Source organism: Xiphophorus hellerii, chromosome 1 (assembly GCF_003331165.1).
Source record: "Xiphophorus hellerii strain 12219 chromosome 1, Xiphophorus_hellerii-4.1, whole genome shotgun sequence".
Taxonomy (NCBI): Eukaryota; Metazoa; Chordata; class Actinopteri; order Cyprinodontiformes; family Poeciliidae; genus Xiphophorus; species Xiphophorus hellerii.
In genome coordinates, this window is record NC_045672.1 from 4,119,089 (window position 1) to 4,135,210 (window position 16,122).

General features: G+C 39.7%; 1 protein-coding gene across 1 annotated transcript in view; it reads right to left on the minus strand.

Annotated features, from left to right (window-relative positions):
• The window catches only part of klhdc8b (kelch domain containing 8B), a 159,664-nt gene that overhangs the window by 54,102 nt on the left and 89,440 nt on the right, over window positions 1–16,122 (minus strand). The window contains exon 3 of the mRNA XM_032568894.1: window positions 3,525–3,689. Within this exon, the coding sequence (XP_032424785.1) occupies window positions 3,525–3,689 (165 nt within the window). The remainder of the gene's footprint in view (window positions 1–3,524; window positions 3,690–16,122) is intronic.

Sequence of the window (16,122 nt, forward strand, 5' to 3'; positions counted from 1 at the left end):
ATCTCCCGTGGCAACCATTCAGCTGTGTAAAACGCCTGGGTGGACCTAGCTCCGCCTTTAAAGCTGCAGTTTACCAAGCTACAGTTTCCACCTCACAGAGCAGTCCTTCCCTGCCACTCAGCTCCTTCAGACTAGCCAGCAGAAATTAGCAAACACCTGGTGGAACTGTTCTTCAGCTGATCTCATTGTCTGAGATACTTCTCAGTGCAACGCTTGTAAAAAACGTTGTTAAAGGAATAACAGAGGAGCCATGTTATGATAACTTCCTGAAGGCAGAGTTTCAGAAAGGCACAATTTCAAGGCTTTAACTTACAAGTAAAATTTCTTTTAAGCCAAATTTCATATCATATTTATAACAACTGCAGGAAACATAGATACTTGATTGTGCTGTAAAATGGCACCACGTGCCTAGCAAACACACAATACTGCCCTTTTAAGTCAAGTTACTGAAAAGTGGTGAAATTTAAACCGAAGGTGGTCCAGATACTCACTGATCCTGAAACGGCCCATCCAGTAACAGCAGGTGAAGAAACAGCATCAGTGCACAGGAGAGGAGAAACATTTCACAATCACAATGCTTAGCGGTGGAGGGGACAGTGAGCTGAAGCAAGATAATAAGTGAGACGTAATAATCAGGATTTGCGGTTATGAAATCAGCGACATAAATATCCCCATAGATTTGTAGATAAACAGATTAGATCATCTACCAGACTTGTGTGAGTCATGACTCCGAGGATGCACTTTAAACCAGCCATTTTTCTCTGCCTCGTGCGGTTGCCGGGCATCATTAACTCCACTGTTACTCAGATGGATTAGCTTCCTGAGCTCATCTCTCCACATTGTTTTTATGGAGCGTTTTCAAAAAGAATCCCATCTTCTAACCGGCGCGGCGATGCAAGACGGCGCACAAACTGAAACCCAGCACAGGGTACTTCATTTGGTGGCTAGTAAATCCCGCAGCGATGCTGTCAGGAGTAAAGATGAGTAAAGCCTCGGACAACTTCGACAGGCGCGTAAAAAGGTTTCGTCTTTGTAGTGTCACAGTCTGTGGGATTTCTATTTAAAGCCTGGAAGAGGGCAAAGAAACAAGCGTAAAGGACAAAAGATTTGACAGCTCAGATTCTGAGTCAGTTTAAAGTAATGCTTTACCTTTAAGAAAAAGAGATGTTCACATGTCCTTTTCGCCAAGTGTAAGTTAAGTCTAAGTCTCTAATGACTAAAATTAAGTCTGAAATTGAACACATGTCATCTTGTCTCCTTATTAGCATGGGGGCTGTAGGGTAGAAGTTCTATTCATTCTCCTTCAGGATACATGACCTGCTAAACTTTTAACATGTTTAATTTTAAGAAACTTCAGCTCAACATGTCAATCAGTTTTTGCACATTTAAAACTGCAGCATTTAACTTTTACAAAAATATTTCCTACATACTGCGACAGACTGGCGATCTGTCCAGGGTGAACCCCGCCTCTCGCCTCGAACGTTAGCTGGAGATAGACACGTTAGATGGAGATCCCCCCGGGAGGCTGGGCGGGGGCTGGGAGCACCCCTCCCGACCCCACTAGGGACAAGGGTGTAAGAAAATGGATAGATGGATGTCTTACATATTTGTTAAAACTATGTTGAGACAGATGAGTTCTCTCCGGGTACTCCGGCTTCCTCCCACAGTCCAAAAACATGACTGTCAGGTTAATTGGTCTCTAAATTCTCCCTAGCTGTGTGTGTGTGTTTGTGTGTGGGCATGGTTGTTTGTCCTGTCTGTCTCTGCGTTGCCCTGCAACAGACTGGCGACCTGTCCAGGGTGTACCCCGCCTCTCGCCCCGAACGTTAGCTGGAGATAGGAACCAGCACCTCCCGACCCCTCTAAGGGACAAGGGTGTAAAGAAAATGGATGGATGGATGGATGTTGAGACAGATGACAAAATCAATCTCAATCTGTTTTCTCCCTGTGGTCCTATTGCCATTTGCTCGGCCAAAAGCAACCAATCAGTCCCAGGAGGAGGGCATTAACGCCGTCAACCTGTACATGTCAATGTCAGGCCATGTTCTGTTCCTATATTCATTACTGCTCAAAAGGTCTCGTCTTACCAGGTCATTCCTTTGTATATAGTTTCTTAATTTATGTGCATGTTCTGCTTTTTGTGTATTTGGATTTGGCTCTCAGTCATGTGTCCTTCTTTTCCCCTGATTTGTTCCTTTCTTGAGTTGTAGTTCAGTCATTAAGTATTTATTAATGCTTATTAAGCACACCTTCCCTCAGTCTAACAGTTTGCTCTCTTCCCCAGCATTTTTTGCAACCTTTTTGTCTGAGTCTTCTCATGCCTCACTTTTTAAGCTTACCAGTTTCATTGTCCTTCACTGGTTCCTCCCAGTATCGACCTCATTACTCTACCTAAGCTTCATGTTCCATTTTTGGCTTGGCTTTGGCTTTGTACTTGTGTACCCATTCACGCACACACTCACGCTGATGGCTACTGGATAGCAGCCAGTGGACAGAAGTATCAACACCAAGGCAGGGCGGGTGAAGCGTCTTGCCCAAAAACAAAAGGCAGGTGAAGCGGGTATTGAACCAGCAATCTGGCGATTGTTTCTACTTTTGTTTTCATAAAAGTGTTCAGCTTAACCTTCTCGCATATCTGCATTTGGGTCATTTAAAACCAACTAAAAATGACAATGACATAAAATATAAAGCTTGTCGTTCCGGCACTCCTGAAATACTAGCCAAGACCCTGCAAGAGTCATCAGCATCCAGTCGGTTTTTCATGTCCATGTAGGATCTTCATTCAGTGACAACAGGGTACAAAAGTGAAATTGAGCTCCTAATTGAAAGTTCAAGTTCTTTCATATAGGGATAGTTAAGAATTTACCCAGTGTGAAAGAGCAAGCACAGTCTACCTGAAGTAAAAAAAAAGCTTAGTTGGAAACTCAATGTCAGTCAATTAACAGATTCAGCCTTTTTTCTTATCTACAGAGCAGGCCGTAGCAGAAGCCCACCTCTACTAGTGGCTACTGTACAAAGATTTTGAGTGTCTCTTCAACCTGAGAAACACATTTTTCTCTTTCTATCAGTCAGTTTCACAGCTTGGAAAGTGCCAGACAGATAAAGTCAAAACTGAAAGGTTTGTGGTGCAGCAACAGCCACACATCCCATGATCTCAGCTCCGTGTCAATATCTGAATGAAAGCAAAAACAGATGATATAACGGATCTGTTTGCCAAACCTAGATGTACCACCAACATTTGTGAAAGACTGGGAAATTCTCAAGAACTCAGTTCCAGAAATCAAAATTAATTGAGTTTAAATTACAAATGTGTGCAAACGTTTCTTCACACACACAGCTGCACATTGTCAATGAATGTTCCTGCTGTACACAAACTGGGGTGATGTAAAAAAAAAATTTAAAAAAAAAGTGTTTCCATTCGGTTTTGTGAAATACATCAATTTGAATACGACTGCTTGGAGAGTTTGGAGAATCACCATGACAGAAGCCAGTGAATGCAGAGAGAGTGAATGTTGTATTCTTACCCATCACATAAATTCTGTTTCCTATTACGAAGGGCGTGGCTCCGTAGCGTGGCGTGGGCATGGAGGTGGTGGCCTGCCACTGATCCTTCTCTGCTTCGTAGACTTTAACAAAAGCCTGAGGTGTTGTGTCTGCTCCCATTCCGCCCAGGGCGAACACCTTCCCATCTGCGGAGAGACGCCCAGCGGAGACATCGAGATTATTAAAAGGTTCATAAGACCATAATACAAGTTATGTGGTTGTTGAAACCATCCATCCATTTTTCATCAGCAGTTAACTGTGAGCCAGCAGTCCAGCTTTTTAATGGAAATTCACACAAAAACAACAGAAATGACATGTTTTCACGCTACTGCAAATTTTCTGCAGCAATGGCCCAAAATGCATGCGTTAAATGATGTAAACTCTCACCTGCAGGTGGCAGTATTTTCCACTTTTGCTACATTGCTGCCTCAGCTTTACTTCATGTCTAACTATAATCGATGATCTATAAGGCGAGTAGCAAAAAGTAATATTTACTGTTGTGCATTTTTATTTTACGCGATTTGTAATAATTTACTATTGAAAGGGGTTTAAATCTGTATGAAATGTTTATAGAAAGTTTTGGGGGTTTTTTTATATTTGTTGAAACTGTCAATATGTTATGACAGCATGGAATGACACATCTGTGGAAAAGAATTGAGCTCCTCTACCTTCTCCCAGTGCTCTGCTATGATACAGCTTCAGTAACTCGCTGGCCCTGAATTTTGCAATAAGCTTCAAGTTATTTATTTAGGTTTTTGGGGGAGGGTGTGAGTATTTGAGAGTTTTGTCGCCATGGCTTCATTGTGTCTGTGTGAAGAGGAGACGCAGAGCCAAGCCCAGCCTAAATCTGTAACTGTGGGTATAGAAGCTGCAGTGGCCTTAGCAAGTATATTATGCCCTTCTCGCAGATATCAGCCAATTCTGTGCGTTTCCACATCTTACTCTGATTTCCGCTTTGTTTATGAAAAAGAAAAATCTGCAATTCCGTACACTTTTTTGTTATTGTAGGGCCCTAGGGACGATATTCCACAGTGACATCTCCTGACACAATTAGTCAAACACTGCTGAATCCTAGAGATTCCTTTTTTCACTTCCGATACTGATACTGATGCCGATACCGATATCTGAGGTTTAGTGTATCAGTCGATACGATACAGAAAAACAGCTGAATTTATACATGAATCTTTTTTAAAACACAGACATAAATGTACTGAATTGCAAATTAAATTGATAACTCTGTACCAGCACACTTTCATACAGCAATATCATCCCAAGCTTGGTCAAACATGTAAAAACAACTTTAATTTGTTCAGTCAGCTAACGTAAAATAAATAATAAAGAAACTGACAAAAACAATAGGTTGATTACCTTTGTCAAATATGTAAAAAAAAAAAAAAAACTGCAACAAACTTTCTTTCAAATGGTTCAGAAATGCAATTAGGGATTGTAAATATTAGGAATGCACTGATATGAACGTTTGGACCAATATTGATGTCCAATATTAATACTGTTATTATGGCCAAAAAACAATATTTACCGATACTATATGAATTTCACTTCTGTTTTGTCATCTTTGGGGAAGAAGGGGAAACGAACAGAACAGACACCAACAAGATAGATATAAATATCGGTTCTTTATATCGACCCAGTTTTATTTATCGGACTGAAACAGATATGTTTGAAAAATGACTTATATCGTCATTTTTATCTTACCTTTGTTAGTGCCGGTATATTAAATATAAAAAGCATGCTCAGGCTCAGAGCACAAAGAATAGAATTAGATTGGTGCATCTCTACTAAATGCCAAATGGTGGAATTTCTATCTGACCTTGGGTCAGATAGAAATTCCAATCTGTTTTCTCAGATAGTAAACTTGGAAAGCAATCATAAAGCAAATGGATAAAAATGTTGCCCACAACTCCAAAGAGCCAAAGAATCTGATGCATTACCGTGCCCTTTAGTCCTGTCAATACAGCTCAAGCAGCGACATCTGCTCATCTCTTTGTCATCCACACAGTCTGCATTATTTATTTCATGAGTCTGAAAAACGACCCATGGAAAAGGTTTTCACAAGGACATCTATGAACATCTTCAGCTACCGCAGTGCCATTAGAATACAGGAAGGAGGTGGGGGAGAAACTGCTGAGCTAGCCAACATGATGCTACTGCTGAAACACTGCAGGGCCAGGAAAAAAAGAGAAGAGAGAGAGAGAGAGAGAGAGAGAAGATAGGAATGAATAAACAGAGGAGGAGGAAACAAGAGTCTAAAGGAAAAGACCTGAACTGATGAAATGATTGCATTAATAAACCATTAGCCCTCTGGAAGTTGTAACAAGACAAATGTGGTAAAGAGCAAGAGTGAGAAAAGAAAGAGAAGTGAATCAGAGGGACTCTTAGTCACTCAGGCAGATGATGGATATTCTGAGCTGTGACTTAAACTGTGAAGAACAAAGCAATAATAAATCTGTCTCTCAGGATGCGGCAATCTGCACGTACTTCTGCTCTCAGGACTGGGTAAATCCAATTTTACTGCTGCACATAAACCAAATGGTGCAGAAAGAACACTCATAGCATGAAGCATGGCATAATACATGTATTTGAAGAAGAGCTGCAAGGAAGGGTAATCACATCACTGCAGAGTTTTTAAGGACTACCACTGAATTAGTGTTGGAAGGAGTTCTAAAAATCATCCCCAAACAAATTAAACCTAGAACAGCCAGGTGAGACCGCCCGAAGAAAAAAGTCAGGGGTAAAGAGGTAGGGCAAAATGAAATACAGTACCTTCCCTCTGTCTGGAGACAAAGACCCAATACCCACGATCCACACCAGCTCTGTTCAGTCTGCTTTAATCCAACTCTAGTTTGTTTATCTAGAAAGTTGGGTTCGTTTGGGGAGAAGTGAATGAGCAATCAAACTCTGAAAAGGTTCTTTCTCAATTCGGTTGAAGTGAACTCGGGTGTGTTTGTCAACAGAGTTCATATTTTATCCTTTTGTCCTTTCAGAGACTACTCTGACTAGCAGACTATAGCGCAGGGCAGTCTGGGTAAATACAACAAAAACACAAGTGTGCATCTGGCATTAGTGTAAGAAATTGCTTGTGCTAAGCCAGTTGTTGAAGAGAGTTTGACACATTTGAGTCAAAGAGAAATCCTACAGACGCTAAAATCTTACACCACTCCACTTTCCTTTACATTTCACCTTAAACCCTAGGTTTTGATTTGTTTGAAGTGAACTTTGGGTAAAAACAACCAAAACAACTTCAGTGCTAGCAGGAGAAAAGACGTGTGGTCTTTTACCAAAGACAAAAGAGAAATTCTACAACTACTTAAATCTGACACCAATTTGTATCTGTTTACATTTTATGAAGAAGGAAGTTGCCCTAAGCGTCTTCTTCTGAGGTCGTCATGATGTTTCCTACAGTGCTTCTTGATGCACCGCCCCCACAGGCGAGGGGAGGAACAGGCTTTTCAAAGGCTTTGGTTAGTTTGACAAAGCACAGTGAGCTAGTTGGGTGCCTAGCCCTGTTTTTTCTCCTCCAGGGCAGCCCCTGCACCTTTTAGTGCAGCACAAAGACGCAGCCTAGCCATTAAGCATAATTGCAACAAACTGTGCCAACTCTAAGCTTATCAGCTCAGTAGAACATGCAAAACAGTTCGACATGAACAGCAGTGTCTGTTGGCCAGTTTACTGTGCGACACCGAGTACGCGGTTCTGAAAGTACCTGTGCACAGACGTGCCCAGTGAACTCCCTCTATAAGAACGCTTCAGGTGCTTGCACAGAGTGAAGTATGTGGAAAAAAAGGAATGGGTCACCAACACCAGCAGTCAGGATTTGCCCCGGAGGCTAGAACCCAGCATGTAGGAGAAAATGATTGAACTTATTACGAAGAAATTCGTGTAAAAATCTAAATATGGTGAAGTCACAAAAGGCATACTTCTGTCAGCAAAAACCTGTGGTCATGACTGTACAGATACCTGAGCAGCTGTCACAAGACAAGATCAAAAGGTAACAAAATGAGCTGAAAGTGGGTGTGATGGACTGCAGAGACTCAGGAGTCAACATCAAAGATCAAAAATGCTCTTTCAAAAAGTTCGACTCAGGAACCCAGCTGTGTATGACACAGGACAAACAACCAGACTCACACTCACACCCAGGGCGATTCAGAGTATTCAATTCACCAAGCAGTGATGTTTTTGGACTGTGGGAGGAAACCGGAGTACCCAGAGAGAACATGCAAAAGTCATGCAGAAAGACCTCAGGTTGGGATTTGAACCTTCTTGCTGTTAGGCAACAGTACTACACTGCCTACTGCGCCTCTGAGTAGCTCCCATCTAAATGGAAATCAGATGCACCTGAGCTCAATTCCAAGTGTCATGGAACATATCCAAAACTATATATTTTTTATTATGAGGTATTTTTTAAAGAAAACGTTTTATAAATGTACTGACCTCTGATGTCAAACATTTTATTGTGAGAGTAGGAAAACACACATGGACAATGTTCTCTAGTTAACTAAAATAAACTTTATTTTCCATGTCCGTCGTCACCCCGGGAGACTCCATGGCAACAACAGGATGATATACAGGCCGTTAAAACTGCCGGCTGCGTGGCACATCGGCGGCGCACGCTAAATAAAATCCATCCCAAATCAGCGCCTGACCTAGAGTCTCTTTCTAGAGAGAAGTAATTAAAAATGGCCTTTGAGGTCAGAACCACAGCACTGAGGCACAGCTTCCAGAAAACAAAACTGCAAACACAAATTACCTCAGAAGGATTTGAGGTCTGAATATTATTTCAAACTGGTGCACTGTGTGGCAAAATAAAATCACACATCGCAATGTCTGATCACTCTGCTGGTTTTATTCACATTTTCCAACACAAACTCGTCGTCAGTGTCTTAGACCCTGCTGCTCATCCCTAATCACTATTTTCACTTTTCTCTGCATCTCTACTTTTGCTCCTCTTTCATCACTCCCCATCACTTTTTTCTGCTTATTTTATCCTCTCCTCTTTTTTTACTCAATATTTTATCCTTTTATCCATGTTGCGCTTATCTCATTCTTCAATACAGGCCATCCAGTTTCCCTCCTCTTAATGTAGAATTCTACCCTGCGTGTTGAAAATGTAAAGTGGCTTCGGGAAATCGCAAACAACACTCGAAGGCATTTATATGGATGGTATCACTGTGGATTATAGATTCAAAACAAAAACAACTTTCCAAAGTTTTATGTATTTATGTTTTTCTGCTTCTGTTCCAAAACCTAATATCTACATTTTGTCACATTAAATTACAGAACAAACTTCAATGTATTTTATCAGGGTTTTATCTGATAGATTGAAGCAAAGTGACACGTTATTGTGGTGTAGAATAAAAAACTAATTATAAAAATTTTATTTGCGTACTTCTCAGTAATTAGTGGAGAAAATGTTAATGTCATTGCAGCGATCAAATTCTTCTTAGGAAGCAGAAAATGGCATAAAAATGTCTGTTTACTTTCTCACCAAGCTGAGGTTGAAATCCACATCCAGTAATCATAAAGCTAGAAAGTGAATCAATTTATTCAATAATTACCATAATTCAGTTATAGTGTATTATATATGCACATATATATTCTGGACCTTTGTCTGATAGAGGACTATGACAAAATTCAATTATTTAAATAAACTAAAATATGTGTGCACAGCTGAAACCAGATAATTACATACACTGAATAAACAGAGATTTTTTTTTTCTGACTGCTTAAAGTTAAATCAGACAAAACATTTCTTGTTTTAGCCTAGTTAGCAAATCAAAATAACTTTCATAATTCTAAGTGCCAGAAAACTTGCTGAGAAATTTTCTTAGAGAATTTTTGTAGCTTTCCTGGAAATCAAAAGTTTCCATGCATTTGGTCAGTATGAAGGACAACTGATTTTAACTGATGACTTGAGTTCAAACCTTTTGGGCTTTTGGTGTTTGAAAATATCTGGTTCCAACTTCAGGTGGAAGGATATTTATGTAAATGGATAAATAGAAATCCTTCTAAAACAAAAAGGTGTTATGACGTTCATCTCTTAATCCATCCAGGGCCGGATTTAGAGGAATAAGGACCCCTGGGCTGGAGCAAGTGTTGGTGACCCCTCCTCCCACAAAAAAGAAAAAAAAAATCTTTTTCTCATGCAAATTACAGAATATCGATAACGAGGCCTACAAAATACCAGGTACACATTGTTGGATGGTTGATTAAAAACACGTAGCAGATGACTCCATGTTGGTCCCAAAATGATGAGCTGGAACTTCATAATTATAATATTTGAGTGTTGTTTGAATGAATAAACATATAACAATATTTAATAAACACAAAGGAAAAAAAATAAAATACAAAGTTAGAGGTTACCACCTAAACCCACTTATCCTTGCAAGATATAACATAAAACATCTAAAACTAGCACAGAGAAAATTACATTTATATTCCATTTTATCCAATATCACTTCATATAGGATGGAGCAACTTTTTTATTCAACATCAGGTCAGGGAGCAGAACAACTTGTCTACAACGAGATGCTATTATGAGCTTATTGGTCAAGAACACACTCACAGGCCGCTCAGCAGCAAAGGTACAGCTTATATGGCAGCAATTACAGTTCCCTCTTTAGGTGAAGGTAAATCAATACTTTTTTCAAAGAAGAAACTCAACCCAAGGACCAAAGGATAAAAACCGTTTGTATTAGGTTGAAAGATCTCAAGTCGTTTTGGTGAAGAGCAATATAAATAACCGCCATACACAGAAAAAACAGGCCTAGCGTTTTACATTCACAGGGAAAAGCAGCTTCCTTTTCATGTTATGGAGACACACACCTTTCAACAGATGGAGAGTCTGTTTTATCTACATCTACAGAGCAGAGATACATCATGCAAATAAACGCTGTCTCCGTTTAGAGCTTTAGGTATACCAGATGCTTAGCAGGGAATTGTGATGACAAATGCAATACAGAAACATTTGTCATTTTTTGGTTTTTGTATCCTGACAGTAAAATGCTATTTTGTAAAGCACCTTGAGCCGCCTTGCTGCTGAAATGTGCTATTCAAATAAACTTAATTGATGCGTTCTTTAGAACTAAAAGACTGGATCCAAACTTCTTATTTAAATTCAACCCTGCCATGTGAAAAAAGTATGCTAAAAGTTAACTTCGTATTTTGACATACAATGCCAATAAAGCATTAAGGAAAAGTAAGAAAGAGGGAACGAAAGTAAGATCAGAAGTAGGAACAAAAGTAGGAATGAAAAGAGAAAGAAAAAGAGAGAGCAATGAGCTCTGCACAGTCTTCCACAAACACCAAGTTGTAATTCGGTAGAACTTCGATCTCTGAACTAATCAACCAACAGGAAGCTGTTCGTTTCCAATCACCACTGTCACTGCTCTCCTTTCATTAAGCGCTTTCTACCTCTGCTGTTGCTGTTCCCGCTGCCTGACATTCAAACATCCTGGAACGATTGATCCGTGAGACGGAACTGCCCTGGAGCGACTCCAGAGCCACCGGGCCAGACGCTCCACATCATGATTACTGCATCTCCCCGCTGCTGCCTGGCTCATTAACTGCTTTTACTTCTGTTGTTATGTTGGTACTGCAATTTACACTTTAGGCTGTGATTTAGAAAAATCAAACACTCAGGTAATTAAGGTTTTGATTTGAAGCCCAGTACAGGCGCCAATCCCCCAGTTTGGAGCGAGCGCCAGCACTGGGAAGCTGGGTTAATTACTGTCTGCATAAACACACAGTGAAGTTTTCTGATTACTTAGTTCACAAACAGAACCATCTGTGTTATTAAGTTCATTTGTCAGGGAATGTTTTGTTGCTCGGTTCATTTATGAGACAATCCTTTGGCCGACGGCAGCACTGATCTGCGGCTGGGTTTCCCAGCGTATATTGTCCTTTAAAACTCTTCACTCATAATTGAACTTTATCACGTTTTCAGACACATACGCTGTCTGTGTACCTAATAGATATTTTATTCAGAATAAACATGGCAGGCTGCACAGGAGTAGAACGGTGGAGATGTTTTATAACTTTAACGCGTTAATTTGGATTATTTATGTAAATTTTCACGAGTTGAAAATTTTTAAACGAAAAGCAAATGGTTTTTAAATTGTTTTTTTTTTACTTACAAATGTTTTGACTGGAACCTTTTTCTTCTATTGTGATCAATCTGAGCTTCAGCTTGTTTTGCAAAGAAGAACGGGCAAAAATTTCAGTCTCAGTCTTTTTTCTTTCACAAGAGTAAGGAAAATTTTGAAAGGTACTATACAGACTAGAAATGCACCGATCCGATATCAATATCTGTACCGGTCCTGATAGGTAGTCAATCTGTTTTTGTCCATTTCAGTTTCTTTATTACTTATTTTAACATTGGTCGTTATTCTCTTAATTGCGCTGACTGAACAAATTATGGTTTTGTTCTTTTTGCATGTTTGACGAAGCTTGTGAAGCTTTTGATGTGGCAAAAAAATGTGCATCTCAGTACGTATACGTCTTTGTTTAAAAAAAAGAAATGTTTAAAGTCAATTCAGCTGATTTTCTGTATTGGATCGGTATCAGTCGATACCAAACCTCTGATATGGGTACATGAAGCGGATGGTTACATCTCCAGCAGGTCGTCGTTTTCCTGGAGGAACTCGTCCTGGGACGGTTCAATTTTGCCCATATGGTCCCTTAATTTTAAACAAACCAATAAATTACAGCTTTTATTTAAATTCCTTTACTGAATAACAAACACATAACTATGACAGCCATGTGTTCTTTATGTCTCTGGGTAGAACCTTTCACATTCAGAGCTCTTCTTTAGCAGATCCCTGCTGTAAAGGTTTAATTAGAGCGAACAGCAGGAAGTTGGCCGAGTTCCCCAAGTTCAGGCAAGGCGACCATGATCCATCTCTTACACATAAAACTCTGAAAGCGCTCTAATGGAAAACATACATTTTTATACAAACAAACCATTTTGATGTAAAGCAATGACAGCCAAACACAACTACAAACAAGAATGCTGTAAACATCCAACCAGTGAGAGATTCTCTAGACGAGGAGAAAAGGAGGTTTTCTCAAAAAATAAAAAATCCAATACCTTCTTGAACTTTTCTGCAGAGACCTGCAGAACGTGTTTGGATAAATAAACCGATCAGAACTCTTCTGAACGCTTCAAAGTGGCCTGACAGCATGGTAAACATCAGAAAATGCTGCTCTATGCTATAAAAACCTGACAGGATTTTCTGCGGAGTCAGTGAAAAAAAGCGAATAGCTGCAACTGGACGGAAATAACGGCCGCTTTAAATTCACAAAACGGAACCCGCCATCAATTTCAGCTGACAAGTGATAAAGTCTGTCTTTTTTTTTTAAGAAAAAAAAAGTGCATATTGATATCTGGGGAGCTTCCCCCTCAGCGCACAAACCCATCCAGAACATTCAGTTTCCTCATGCGTGTCCTGACCTTCCCCACTGTGCGGTGACATTTTCCTCACCCCATCTACTGCATCTGAATTCCTTTAACGCCGCGCACCACAAAACTCTCAGTAAAGACAGAAAAAGACTGAATGCCCTTTGCTGGTTTAGAAAAACCCATTGAGCAAATTTTTGGAAGGGAAAAAAAGTGAAATAATGAAGCTTTTTCACTAATAAAAGATGCCATTAAATTGCTCCTTTGTGCAAAGTATTGGGCATCTGAATAGCACTAATGGAGCAGCTAAAACGGATGCTGCAGGGAGATTGTAGTAAAAAAAAAAAAAAAAGGGGGTTAGTGCTCACAGTCAGCCTTCCCTGACTAAATAATCATCCTAATTAGGCCAGATTTAACCACTTCAGGGCTGTTTTTGCAGAACAACACTTATAGTGTGTTCTTTTAGGGTTAAACACTTTCAGGTTTTTCTCCCAAACTCAAGTGGAGTTTTTTTCTAGGGACACCTACAGGCCACAAACAAAATGAAACCAAAAACCCAAATGAATACGGTACCTCTAATGAGCAGCAGGCAAGTTCTAGAAGCAACCAATCCATACCACCTACTAGGGACGCACCGATCCATGTTTTTTCATTTCAGATACCAAAGCCGATATCAGAGGTACAGTATCGGATGATACCAATCGGATAAAGAAAACCAGTGCAGAATTGACTTAAAATGTTTCTTCTTTTTAAACACAGACGTAAATGTACTGAATTACAAATTTATTTGATAGCTTTAGTCCTCTTTCTGCTTTTGGAGCGTTCTCCGGTCTGCTTGGCGTTCACATGTTGAGCCATGTCAGAGTTCACTTCAACCCAACTGACGCCGAGGTTTTTAGGTGGATCAGAGTTTGCTTTTTTTGGTCAGATTCATATTCACACCTTCCCAAATGAACCAGTTTGACTACAGCGGACTAGACAGGGCTGGTGTGAATGCACAATTCACACACCCTTTCAGGTCAGAGCTCCATTATAAACACATGGGGATAAAAATAAAAATAAGAATTCTATTGGAGACAATATGCCCAATTCATAACGGCATATTATTCACTCTAAGTCTATGCTTTATGCTCTGAGCAATGTCATGCTTTACTATGTATTTTACATTAGATTTACTAATCCCACTTTCTGAACCAGGTGAAAGAAGGGTTGCTGACGTTTATTTTTCATGTTTACCCAGGGTAGTCAGCCTATAGTTTTTTTCAGTTTCCTTTTTTTAATTTTTTAATTTTTACATTGGCTGTTATAATCCTAATTGCACTAAATGAAAAAAATTACTGTTGTGTTGTTTGCATATGTTTGACCAGGCTTGTGAAGTCTGTTTAAAAAAACAAACAAAAAGAAAGAAAGAAATGTTTTAAGTCAATTCAGATGTTTTTCTGTATCGGATCGGTATTGGCTGATACTAAACCTCAGATATCAGTACTGAAAGTGAAAAAAGTGGATCAGTGCATCCCTTGTTAAATGGAAACGATCTAAAATATTAATTTGTGAGGATTAAGCATCGCTTCCTTCATGGGCCTTGGCAGAGAGTCTTTGACCGTATGGTGGTTCTTCAGGCTGATTCCTAGCAGACATATGCAGTGTGTCTTCAGAAACCTCAGTCAAATCAATCACTTGATCCCTTCTGGGTGTAAAGTCCAAGACAGCAGACGGTAGTCTTCTCCTTCCTGCTTAACTCGGAGAGCAGAAGAGGCAGAGGCCCGGTGGTGGGGAGCTAGGTAGGGAGAAACAAAAGACTGCAGCATATAAAAAATGTATAAACTGGAAAGATTAAACTTTTAACATATTCAAAACTACAATATTATCAGGACAATCTACAGGAACGTGTTGCATTGTGTGAAGTTTTCTGTATTTTTACCACTCGTTCTGAGAAACAGAACAGACTTTGAACTGACGGCTGCATGTTTATTGGCCTTGCAGATGCATCTCTGAAGACTTCGGTCTCTAAAAATACACTAAACACAGCTAGAAAAGGAGAAAGCAAGCAGAAGAAAACAGAGCAGCGTCCCTGCTGTGAAACACCAGGTAATAAGGACTGAACAGGATTCATTGACTGGAGAGGCTCCTGTGCCATCAGTGCAGCAGCAATGCCAGCAGCTCTCTTCCTGAAGACTGCTGCTACAAGCATGTCATAGGGAAATCATTTTAGTTCATTATTTCCCCACACACAGTTTTAAAGTTTTCATCACATTTAGCTGTTGTCATTTTAAATATTAGCCTGCATGTCAGCTGAACAGACTGTCACTTTGGGAAAAACATGATGAATGTTGACTGAAAACCTCGTAACAGTGAGCTAAACTCACTCTTCTGCTTGCACTGCTCACATAGTATGAATTAATTTGGAATTCAATTTGCTATAAATGATATTTTATTATAATTAATGTGATTGCTAATACATTAAAACATACCTCTGAGTTCAAGTGAATATTTATATCACATTTTGTCAAGTTAGAAGCATGTACTTCTTTAATATTTTTAGTTATTTGGAATTTGGTGATTGCTATACAAAGTAAAACGATGCATGGTTTTCAGAAAAAAATTGAAGACAACAATTCGGCAAAGATTTCTGCTGCAAATCACAGCGGAGATGGTATCATGCTGAGGGGAGGCTAATATTCAGCAGGTAGAGGGAGGCTGGCCAGACATGATGGTAGATGGGTAGAGCTAAAAACATTTAGATAATGGCAGACAACTTAGTAGAGGTTGTAAAAAACTAAAAACAGAGTCAGAGGGTCACCTTCACCCTGAACATACAGCCTTAATTACAGTGAAAAGGTTTAGATTAAAGAAGGTCCAAAGACCAGTCCTGGTTCAATTTGAGAATCTGAGGAAAGAATTGATCATTGGTCCTTGCAAGTTCAGTTACACATGACAGAGATCCACAGAACAGATGGTTTAACTAACCCCCCTGTGAAAACATAGCCCCGCCCCGACACATTTTACAAATTCCACTTCCTGACTTTCCACTGGGTGGGCGGAGCCATGCGTATGCGTATGACCCAGACACAAGCTGTGTGACAAACAGCTGTTCTGTTTTAAACAAATAGAACCAATTATTTTAGGCAAAATAATGCAGAACCAAAACTTACATTAAAATGTCAAAA